The sequence below is a fragment of the Eschrichtius robustus genome, chromosome 5 (genome assembly GCF_028021215.1).
Source record: "Eschrichtius robustus isolate mEscRob2 chromosome 5, mEscRob2.pri, whole genome shotgun sequence".
NCBI lineage: Eukaryota > Metazoa > Chordata > Mammalia > Artiodactyla > Eschrichtiidae > Eschrichtius > Eschrichtius robustus.
Window position 1 is genome coordinate 67277971 of NC_090828.1, and position 12390 is coordinate 67290360.

Genomic DNA, 12390 nt, shown 5'->3' on the forward strand with positions numbered 1-12390 from the left:
AATTAACTATATGCCTCATATATTTTGAGAATACATATTAGAATATATATTGCAAGGTAAATATATCTGGTAAATGAGCAATAAATGGAATTACCTTCATGTCATATAGCCTTCTACTTCATCAAAGTGAAGTTATTCATTGACTATAATTTAATACCACCAACTGTACTTCGATTAGTTTTGTAAACAAACTTGTTCATATTAGTGAAAACTGCATTGAAATAAAGCAGCAATATTTTATTCCGTAAAGGCAGCTGTTAGCACATGGCACCCTGAAGTCTATAGCATTTCCATAAAACTCAAGGGGCTCTATATGCCAAACCAACCCACTTTTCATTCTTTATTTAGTATAAACTTTTCCAAAACTATCAGTAACTCTGATTTAATTCTACAGGTATGTAACAGAATTTGTAAGCCTAGGCAATGTTTCAGCCCTTCGAACTTTCAGAGTCTTGAGAGCTCTGAAAACTATTTCTGTAATCCCAGGTAAGAAGAAACTGGTGTAAGATGGTAGGCCCCTTATATCTCCAACTTTTCTTTTGTGTTATTGTGTTTGTGTGTGAACTCCCTATTACAGATATGTGACAGAGTTTGTGGACCTGGGCAATGTCTCAGCGTTGAGAACATTCAGAGTTCTCCGAGCATTGAAAACAATTTCAGTCATTCCAGGTGAGAGCTAGCTTAAACACCGAGGCTGACTTTAAATACACTGTAATAATATTGAGATTGAAATTACACTTATAACATTAGCCTTGTTGCTTATTGTTTGTCATCTTCAAGAATGCCAAATGAAATTACATGTTTATTTATAAAGTCAGCCTTTGAGTTTAACAGAGAATTGCATGAGGTGTCTATAAAAAATACTAGTTTTGCTCTCTTTCTCACCCACTTTTTTTTTGCATTTACGATGCAGTGTTTTCTTTCTTACATTCTAAAAAAGTTTTGCTACCATGGCTTTACTAACTGATTTAGATTTTACCATTTACCGTGGATCTATTTTGAAAGTGGATCTCCTCTTATAAAGGAGAAAAGATTATTATTGAACAGCATGTACAGGGCATGGGATTTTTATTATTTTCAAATTCTTTCCTCCTCTAAATCATTGCTACTTGGAAGCTAGTATTAAAAAATGGTTGGAGAGAAACAGCCTCATGAAACACAAAATCTGAAGTGTAAAACAACTGCAAGTTTGTCTTTACATGTTCGTGGCAGCACATAAAACCACACATTAAGGAAACCTCCTGCCTAGATATTTACACTTTTATTTTAAACCTCCAGAAAGCACACTGATCATAAATAAAATCTGCTCTTCATCCATTTCCCAAACCATCTGGCTGTCCATAAAGCTTTGGTGTCTAAAGAGACAAACAACTGTTTGTGGGGAAAGAGAATGTGTATGACTATTAAGAAGACATTGTGGCTTACGACACTCTTTCTCAGCTGACCTATCCTTCTCTCTCCTCAGGTTTAAAGACCATCGTGGGTGCCCTGATCCAGTCTGTGAAGAAGCTTTCTGACGTCATGATCTTGACTGTGTTCTGTCTGAGCGTGTTTGCTCTAATTGGTCTGCAGCTGTTCATGGGCAACCTGCGGAATAAATGTTTGCAATGGCCCCCAAGCGATTCTGCTTTTGAAACCAACACCACCTCCTTCTTTAATGGCACAATGAATTCAAATGGGACATTTGTTAATGTAACAATGAGCACATTTAACTGGAAGGATTACATTGAAGACGACAGTAAGAAATATTGCTCCATTGTTAATCTCACTGTTGCTGAATGAGTTTTCAACTATAAATAGTTGAGGCTGTGGGCTTGAAGCCATCTTTGTAAATTGGTGTCCACTTTGGAAATAACTGAACTAAACAAATTCTCATTTGTTCCTAATGGCAATAGGACTGATATGAAATGAAACAGTTTATTCTTTATATTAACAGGTCACTTTTATGTTTTGGATGGACAAAAAGACCCTTTACTCTGTGGAAATGGCTCAGATGCAGGGTAAGGAAAACTTTTTTCTAAAGATGTAGAACACTTTGGAAAAAAAGCAAATAGGAAAAATATACCAGGATAGCCTTACATGTGTATAACAAAGAGTGGTACTGCCTACCTAGGAAGTACCTTCTCTGTCTTAATTGGATTGGTATCGATTCTAAACTCACAGCCATTAAAATCATCCCTTTGGGTGAAGAACTGTCATCAAGAATTTGACAGTTAAGATGTACCTGAATTATTGCTCCAAGTGTGAAGGCCCAGCATCTGTCTTGTCTGTAAACCCATCAGAGCCATTTAAGAATTACAGGGAAGGAAACATAAGATGGGTACATTTTGATTGATGTGAGGATGTATTGATGGGATAAGTTTTGCTGTGGCTAGAAATGATCCAGACTGTAACATGGTCTTCAGGGTGCAAACCCAGTTGGGAAACTGCTTTGAAAGACTTAGGTATTCTTGAAATAGCATGAAATCCTGTGTGCAAGGAAGCCACGAGGCAGATGTATGTCAAAGGCATGTTTGAGTCTGCATCTGCATATTTTACAGTTTTTTTTCACATTCCACAATAAGAGATGCTGTAATGTCTTAGCTATCCTGCTAGTCTCTGATACTTAACATATTTTGCCAAGAGTATTATAAATTAATTTTAAGTCAGGGTAGAGAGTGAATTTCTTAGAAGCCAAGGGATAGCAGTAGTAAGTGACTCTTAAGATCACAGAACTTACACAGAACATATTTTGAGTCATCCTAGAAAATGGGAAACTGGTGTGGTCATAAAGGTTTAAGAGGGTTACTGAAACCATATACCAGTCACAGAGATGGAATTTGGGGGACATTTTTTTTCCTGATAGTTTTCTCAAACTTTGGTAGGAGAGTATGGTGAATAAGAGCATAGGTTCTACAGTTTATGTATACCTGGGTTCAAATCCTACCTCCACCATTTACAAACTCTTTGACCTTGGAAAAGTGTCCAAAGCTCTCTGTATTTGAGTTTATTTATTTCTAAAATGAAGAGAGTAATATCATCTCTCCCTTGGGGTTATTATGGTGATTAATTACTTAATACACATAAAGCACTTGGACTAGCACCCGGTCCATCAAAAACAGTTATTGCATGTTAGCTATTGTTTTTATTATTATGGTTAATGTAAAAACCTAGATAAAATTTTGGATAAGGTTGGTTAATGCATACTTTATCCCTACTAAACCATACTAATCCCTTCCCTTGATAGAGTACCTGCTATGGATCAGGTAATTTACATGGTAAAATTGACAGTCACTCTATTGTTAAATGTCAAATAAAATTCTAAAGAAATCTATGTAATTTCAAGACTTCCTATAAGACTATGGTCATTAAGACAATATGGTATTGGGAAATAGTAGATATAGATCAATGAAACAGAGCAGACAGCCAAAAAAATAGACCACAAAAAATGTAGTCAACTAGTTTTTGACAAAGAAGAAAATACAATTCAATAGAGACAGGAAAATTTTTTCCAAAAATGGTGCTAAAACAATTGGTGATCCATATGCAATAAAATGAATCTAGATACAGCTTTACACCCTACACAAAAATTAACTCAAAACTCATCATAAACCTAAATGTAAAATACAAAATTATTAAAATTCTTTAAGAAAACATAGAATAAAAGCTACACGACTTTGGATTTTGCAATGAGTTTTTAAATGCAACCCCAATAGCACAGTCCATGAAAGAAATAATTGATAAGTTGGACTTTATTAAAACTAAAAGCTTCTGCTCTGCAAAGACACTGTAAAGGGAGTGAAAAGACAAGCCATAGAGTGGGAAAAAGTATTTGCAAAACACACATCTGATAAAGGACTTGTATCCAAAATACACAAAGCACCCTTAAAACTCAAAAAAAGAAAACAAATAACCCAATCTAAAAATGGGCAAAACTCTGAACAGACACCTTACAAAAGAATATACACAGATGGCTAATATGGATATATAAAGATGCTCAACATCTTTTGTCACTAGGGAGTTGAAAGTAAAACAATAATGAGTTACTACTATATAGCTATTAGAATGACAGAAATTTTTTTTAAAAACTGAAAATACCAACTGCTGGTGAAGATGCAGAACAGGAATTCTCATTCATTCATTGCTGGTTGGAATGCAAAATAGTACGGCCACTTTAAAAGACAATTTGGCAGTTTCTTACAAAATAAACACAGTCTTACCATACAACTCAGCAACTGCCCTACTAAATATTTAGCTAATTAATTTGAAAATTTATATCCACACAAAAACCTGATATGAATATTTATTTATAGCAGCTGCATTCATAATCACAAGAAACTGGAAGCAATCAAGGTATCCCTCAAGAAGTGAGTAAACAAACTGTGGTATACTCATACAATGAAATATTACTGAGTAATAAAAAGAAATGAGCTATCAAGCCATAAAAACATTGATGAACCTTAAATGCATATTAATAAGTGAAAAAAAGCCAATCTGAAAAAGCTACATTCTGTATAATTCCAATTACATGACATTCTGAAAAAGATACACAATAGAGATGATAAAATGATCAATGTTTTCCAGGGGTTCAGGGTAGGGCCTTGACTGGTTGATGCATAGTGGATTTTTTAGGGTGGAGAAACTATTCTGTATGATTCTGAAATGGTGAACGTTAAGCATTTGTCAAATTCATAGAACTTTACAGCACAAAGACTGAACAGTATAAGCAAAAAAAAAATCTTATGTGAGGTTTAGGGATCCCAGGTTGAAACACAGAATGTGACAAAGGTATCTAAATATATTTTAAAGTATAAAATAACCTCACTGAAGGAGGCAAATAGGTGCTAATCTACGTAACTTTAGAAATGAATGGAGCCTGTAAGACTAAGGCAAAAGGAACTGTACTCTATTTAATAAAGTTGTTTTCCATGATAGTATGAATTAACAATACTGAAACAATTATACATGTATACTGGTACTGAACAATTAAGTATACAGATAGCAGATGACAGAAGCCAGGTTTCTCACTTTTGGAGTGAGGGGTTACAGATAAGCAAAGGGAGGAGGATCAATCCAGAATGATCCCATAGTAATGAAATAAAGTTGGAGAAATGAGTATGACCTCATATTTAGCTTAATCTAGGCACATATAAAAATATATACATATGGTATGAGAAAGCAAGATCTGGGTGCTGTGTTTATTACCAAGGCAGTGTCATTGCTTCTAGGCCCTCAGCTGGCAGAGCGAGGAGATATATGTGTATACACAAACACATACACACATTTATCATGATTTCTAATGCTATTCTTCAATAAAAGAGCAAAGGCTCCTTGGAGAAATGGCTGATTCTAGGACTGGGGCAGAAAATATAAAAGATGAGCCTGGAGCATCTTGTAGTTCCAGAATGTAAGAAAGTGCTGAAAAACAAACAAAAACAAAACACACACCTCCATGGGTTATGGCAAAGAGATACAGGAGTCAAGTGAAAAAGCTCCCAATGGCCAAAACTGGAACAATTTGAGCAAAAAAATTACAATAATTATATTATAAATATAACTGTATTATAATTCAAAGTATAAAATGAATATCCATGAGTACATACTTATATAAAAAACTGATTGAATAAATAAATAGATAAATAAATGAGAGATAATAGATAAATCTCATGCAGAAGAATTCCAAATAATTTGTGTACATACTCCACTCTTAAGAAGGTGGATCATAACTCCCTGCTCCTTACGTGTAGGCTGCACATAATGACTTCATTCCAAAGAGTGCAGTATGGAAAAAGAAGAAAAAAACAGAGTAAATTTACAGTGGAGAAACCTGACAAACACTATCTCACCTGACAAACACTATCTCAAGTCAGGTGATGAAAGTTAGCATCAACAGTGATAAGTCATACTGATAGCATGTACCCTTGACATGATGTAAGGATAATAATATTTTACGTCTGTGGTCTTCCTCCCAAAAAAATCCATAACCTCGATATCTAATCATGAGAAAAACATCAGACAAATCCCAATTGAAAGATATTCTTCAAAATACCTGACCAGTATTCCTCAAAAATGTCAAGGTAATCAGAAACAAGGAAAAGTCAGATAAACTGTCACAGCCAAGAGGAGCCTAATGAGACATGATGACTAAATGTAATGTGGCATCCTGGATGGGATCTTGGAACATAAAAAGGATATTAGGGAAAAACAGAGAAAATATGACTAAATTATGGACTTTGGTTAATAATAATATGTCAATATTGATTGAAATGTACCATACCAACATAAGATGTTAATTATATGGGAAACTAGGCATGGGATATATGGGAAGTCTCTGTACTCTCTTTGCAATTTTTCTGCACATCTAAAATTATTCTAAAATATGAGTTTTATTTTAGGAATTTTTATAGAAGTGACTAATGAAGTAACTCATTAAGTTGTTCCCCACCTTCTGGTTGTTTTCTGACTTTTCATTTTTAATCATTGATTCTTGCCACTTTGAAAAGAAAGGTGTCAGAGGCAAAAAAAAAATGTGTGGTTGCTGCCTCTCTGCCATTCTAAATGTCTATAAATGATTCCTCACACCTAAGTTTTCTATTGATTTTCCTAATAAATTTCATCTGATAACAGTTTCACTGTGAGCAATTATCTAAAGTGTTCTGGAAATGAAGGCAAGCAAATTCATCACAGACAGCAACTCTAGGTTTTGACAATTCCTATAAATTAATATGGATTGAAATAGCTATAATTGCTCTGCTGACCCCAGCTCCATTTCTCTCTCTTGCAGCCAGTGTCCAGAAGGATACATCTGTGTGAAGGCTGGTCGAAACCCCAACTATGGCTACACAAGCTTCGACACTTTTAGCTGGGCTTTCTTGTCTCTATTTCGACTCATGACTCAAGACTACTGGGAGAACCTTTACCAGCTGGTAAGTGTATTCATCCCTCTGGGTTGCTATAACAAAATGCCATAACAGAAATACATTTCTCACAGTTCTGGAGGCTGGGGAGTCCAAGATCAAGACACCAGCATGATCACATTCTGACAAGAGCCCTCTTCCCGGTTCATAAGCTGACATCTTCTTGCTGTGTCATCACCCAGAGGAAGGGGTTAGGGATCTCTCTGGAGTCTCTTTTTATTAGGCACTAATCCCATTCATGTGGGCTCCACTCTCATGACCTAAGCACCTCCCAGAGGCCACACCTTCTAATAGCATCACATTGGGCATTAGGAATTCAACATATGAATTTGCGGGGGGACACACATTCAGAGCACAGCAGTAAGGTTCAAACTAACATGCATGAAATTTAAATTTATGAACATATATGAAATGACTAGTATAGATATTTGTTTATAACACTCTAGAATACAGAGAAGGGTCCAGCATAAAGCAAGTGTGCCTAGGATCCCAATTGTTCATTCAGTCAGTTACATGTATATTGAGATTCTTTGATGACAAGCATTCTGCTAGGGGCTATGGAGGATGCAGAGAATGTTCATGACTTTGAGTTTATAATATAGTTGTGGATTTAACAAGAACATGTGAAAAGATTTCGAAACTCAATTATATAAAAATTTCAAATTAAACCTAAGGTTAATTGGAGCTACAAGAGGAGGGAAGAAAGATGTTTTCTCTAGATGATGTGGAGAGTAGTAACTCCATTGAAAGGAATTAAAAATAGTGTCCTTACTTGTAATATTGCCCCACATTACAGACTCTAAGAAAAGCATTTTAGTAGTGCTCAAATATATATCCAGTATATACTAATTTGAAATGTGTGTGCTTACATCAAATGACACTACAATCAAGCCTCAAATATTTTAACTATTATTTGTGTGTCTGTCTGTGTGTGTGTGTGCATTTTAACACCAAATAAAATCTTGGTCAAAATACACTGAATGCTAAAAAGCATTTGTCTTCTGACTGTCTAATGATGCTAATCCGATCTTTATTTGGGGACATTTTATAAAATATTGTTGAAATTTATCTTTTTTTTTTCCCTAGACGTTACGTGCTGCTGGAAAAACATACATGATATTTTTTGTCCTGGTGATTTTCTTGGGCTCTTTTTATTTGGTGAATTTGATCCTGGCTGTGGTAGCCATGGCCTATGAAGAACAGAATCAGGCCACCTTAGAAGAGGCAGAACAGAAAGAGGCTGAATTTCAGCAAATGCTCGAACAGATTAAAAAGCAACAGGAAGAAGCTCAGGTACTAAGTGATAATGAGCAAAGCTGCTTTATTATTATTATTATTATTATTATTATTATCATTGTTACTATTATTTAGTTTTAAGTAGGAATATTGTTGCACCATAGAGGTCAAACTGGAACTGGCTTTTCATTTGGCATACAGGCATTGTCATTAGAAAAGAGAAAGCTATTCAAACATAAAATTGTTTCCTAAGTTAGAGTCAGAGTAGCTTTTTAGATATTAAGGATAAGGAAATTAGCTCAGGGTAGAAAGCATATTCAGAATAAGGTTAACTATACAATTGTCGCATGAAAACTCAGGGGAGATTTTGATTTTCAGTTTAATGTAGAAAAGATACATAACGGATATTTCCAACTATTCCTGTTTGACCCCTAATTACAACATTTGAAGTTTTATTCTATAGTTGATTGATCTCAAATGTGAACAAGAAAACTTTATGCATACCTAATTTTAACCGTTCTTCGGAATTTCTATAGCACAATACGATGTCAGGATGTCAGGAAGGCATCTGCTATTAGATTCCAACTTTAAATTCTCATTAATATTAAAGGACGTTTGGGCTAGGGCCATAGTGAATGAGGCATTCATGTCTTGAGGAAAAGAGAGAGAAAAACAGTACTTGATTTAAAGAAAAAAACATAAATTGAAGGTAAAAGTCATGGGAAGACGAAGCGAAATCCGATTCACTTCAGTGAGAATTATAGATCCTCTACATCTTCACCAACATTCGGTACGATCAGTCTGATTAACCATTCTACTAGGTATTTCATTGATGTCTTATTTTGCATTTTCTTAATTATTAAGGAATCTGAACATCTTTTCATGTTTTTATTTTCTATCTGTATGGCTTCTATTGTAAAGTGGATATTCAAATATTATGCCCATTTTTTAGCTGGGTTGTTTGTTTTCTTATTATTGAGTTTGAGTACTTTTAATATATAAATGAAATAAGCCCTTTAGTCCTTCATGATATCTATGCTTTGCAAATATTTTCTCCCAGTCTGTAATTTGTCTTTCATTCTCCTAACTGTACTTTTCTGAGGTAAGAGTTTTTAACTTTGATGAAGTACAGTTTATCAAACTTTTTTTTCTGTTTCTTTGATCATGCTTTTGGTGTTGCATCTAAGAAATTTCTGCCAAATCAAAACCACAAATATTTTCTCCTAATTTTTCTTCTGAAATTTTTATAGTTTTATATTTAGGTCAATGACCCATTTTAAGCTAATTTTTGTGTAAGGTGGTGTGATTTATGTGTTGAGTTTTTTTTTTTGCATATGGATATCTAATTATCCAGCACCACTTGTTGAACGAAATATCTTTACTCCACTAAACAGCCATTGAACCTTTGTCAAAAATCAATTGTCCATATGTGAGTGAGTCTATTTCTGGATTCTATCCTATTCAATTGATTTGTTTACTTCTCTTTATACCAAAACTGCACTCTCTTAATCACTGTAGCTATTTAATAGCTACAGTCTTGAAATCAGATAGTCTTTTTCAAGACTGTTTTGACTATTCCAGGTCAAATATATTTTAAAAATGTATAGCTTCATATGAGTTTTAGAATCAGCTTGTCAATTCAGTATGGATAGTTTCTATTGTTATGTCTTCAAATTTATCATCTTTTCTCCTGCAACATTGGATTTGCCATTAATCCCATCCACTGTATTTTTCATCTCAGACATTATAGTTTTCATCTCTAAAAGCTTGATCTGCATCTCTTTTATACCTCCCACATAGCTAACATTTTGAACATACACAATACAGTTATAATAACTGTTTAGAGTCCTAAAGTCCTTGTCTGCTAATTCTAACATCTGTGTCAGATCTTGGTCAATTTTCATAATTTATTCATTTTTGGTTATATATTCCTGATTTTTTTTTTTTTTTTTTCATTTCTGACAATCTTCAATTAAATTCCAGACGTCTGAAACTTTACCTTTTGGGGTGCTGGATGTTGTTGTATTCCTATAAAAATTCTCGATCCTTGTTTGGGAGCATAGTTAAATTACTTATAAACAGTTTGATCCTTTCCATCTTCAAACCTTTGAAGATTTGTTAGGTAGAACTTAGAATTTTATCTAAGGCTAATTATTCCCTACTACTAAGTGAAAATCCTTCTGAAAATTCTACCCAATGGCCCATTCATATAGTGTCTTCAAAACCATTGTTACATGTATTTAGTCTGTTTTAGTGGTTGTTTCAGAGGAAGAGCAAATCTGAGCTGTTACTATATCTTGATCAGAAGCAGAAGTCCAAATAACTTTTGTGCATAGTGATTTTTTTCAGATGGATGTTTCCAAATATTTGAAGCATTATTCGAATGTCAGTAAATCCTTGGAATCTTCGTCTTACCATTGGGCACAGAGCAGTATCATGGTTATAGTTTATTGATTTTATAAGAAAAGCCATAAACAAATTTGGTGATACTTGAAAATCTTATAAAGTATACATCATGCTTGCCATAATTTTTTTTTTTTTAAAGAGATTGGAGTTTATTTATTTATTTATTTATTTATTTATTTATTTATTTTTGGTTGTGTTGGGTCTTCGTTTCTGTGCGAGGGCTTTCTTTAGTTGCGGCAAGCAGGGGCCACTCTTCATCGCGGTGCGCGGGCCTCTCACTATCCGGCCTCTCTTGTTGCGGAGCACAGGCTCCAGACGCGCAGGCTCAGTAGTTGTGGTTCACGGGCCTAGTTGCTCCGTGGCATGTGGGATCTTCCCAGACCAGGGCTCGAACCCGTGTCCCCTGCATTGTCAGGCAGATTCTCAACCACTGTGCCACCAGGGAAGCCCCATAAATTTCTATATTTCAAGTATCTAAGAGTTTATTCCAGATCACTACAAATAAAACACATTTGTAAGATAATGAAATAAGATAGCTATTTGCAGGGCAAAGAATTTCTTCATTTCAAAGCTTAAATAAATGTTATAGGAAATAATATACATGTATACATATAGACAGATAGATAATGCACAGTTGTATTTTAAAGCATTGGATTATTCTATTATCATTTATAAAAACACACAAAGCGATGTGCTTGAGGATACTAAACAGACATACAGTACAGGGGTAAGAATGTACTCTGAAATTCAGCCACTTTAGGGAAAATATGGCATCAATTAAAAGAGTATAATCTTTTAAATTTAGCAGTAAAAGTGCACTATGTCTAACAGAAGTTTAAAGAACTTAATTATCTCTATCCTAATTAGGTCAGCTAAAAAAATGTCAGTTCTTTTCTCTTAAAAGTCAGTTATTGGATTACAGTGATCAAATCATGATTTGACTCAGCTTTAGCTTCATACATAAAAAAAATTTAAACTGATTCTAGGGTATCTTATCCCAGTGTTTTAATATTGACTGGGATGGCACAGGACTAAGTTAATTTTACTTCCTTATTGACAATGCAGGTGACAATGACCAATAAATAGCCAGTGTTGAAGGAGAGGAGGGAGTGGAGGCAGGGGGTGGGACTTAGTCCACCCATGAGATCACTGGTGCTCCAGTGTAATGTGAGTCTTGCTAACCACCTTTGACTCTTCAAAAGCTACTATCTAGCTAATGACTTGATGAAGCCTAGCATCATTTCCATTTTTATTTAATAACTGTTGAAGGACCTCCTAGTGCTAGTCATTGTTTAGACATGAAAAAAAAATTTCGTATTCAGCTCAGTGGATTCACAAACCAAGTACAACTTTAAAAGACAGAGAGAGAAAAGTCAACAAAGAAAGAAATGTTTTGTCCTATATCATCATAATTGTGCTTGGCATTTAATTTGTGATCTTTAAACGTCTAATAGTGCCCAACATAGCATATTCCATAGCAGTATATATTGGTCCGATAGGAAAAATTTAGGAGTAAGCTTTGGGACAAAATTAGAAATAGTGGCATTTAAGAGATACAATATAATTAGGGGTAGAATTGTAATACGTATAGTTAATGTCTTGTAGTTTTAAAATGGGATTTTAAAACTGGATCTTATGTTTACAGTGAAGTATAATCACACATAGCCATGTGGTTTTATTTTTTAAGGACACACAGATACAGTAAGTTATAGAGCCTATTTTGAATCACACAGAAATGATATAAGAAAAAGCAAATGTTATTCCCTGTGGAAATATTAGCACATATTTGTTATTTGTTACAAGAGGAATTCAGCAAGCCAGTTGTGAAAGTAACCCTATTAGTCTAAGTAAA

At 34.4% G+C, this 12390-nt stretch overlaps 1 protein-coding gene across 6 annotated transcripts in view; it reads left to right on the forward strand.

Annotated features, from left to right (window-relative positions):
• LOC137765338 (sodium channel protein type 3 subunit alpha-like) overlaps window positions 1-12390 on the forward strand; it is a 112974-nt gene that overhangs the window by 40764 nt on the left and 59820 nt on the right. For 4 of the 6 annotated variants that reach the window (XM_068544980.1, XM_068544975.1, XM_068544977.1 and 1 more), the window contains 5 exons: window positions 578-669; window positions 1466-1738; window positions 1937-2000; window positions 6764-6905; window positions 7983-8189. In XM_068544980.1, coding sequence (XP_068401081.1) covers window positions 578-669; window positions 1466-1738; window positions 1937-2000; window positions 6764-6905; window positions 7983-8189 — 778 coding nt within the window. Of the gene's footprint in view, window positions 1-394; window positions 487-577; window positions 670-1465; window positions 1739-1936; window positions 2001-6763; window positions 6906-7982; window positions 8190-12390 lie in introns of all 6 variants that reach the window. The other 2 variants (XM_068544976.1, XM_068544979.1) reach the window with 1 other exon arrangement.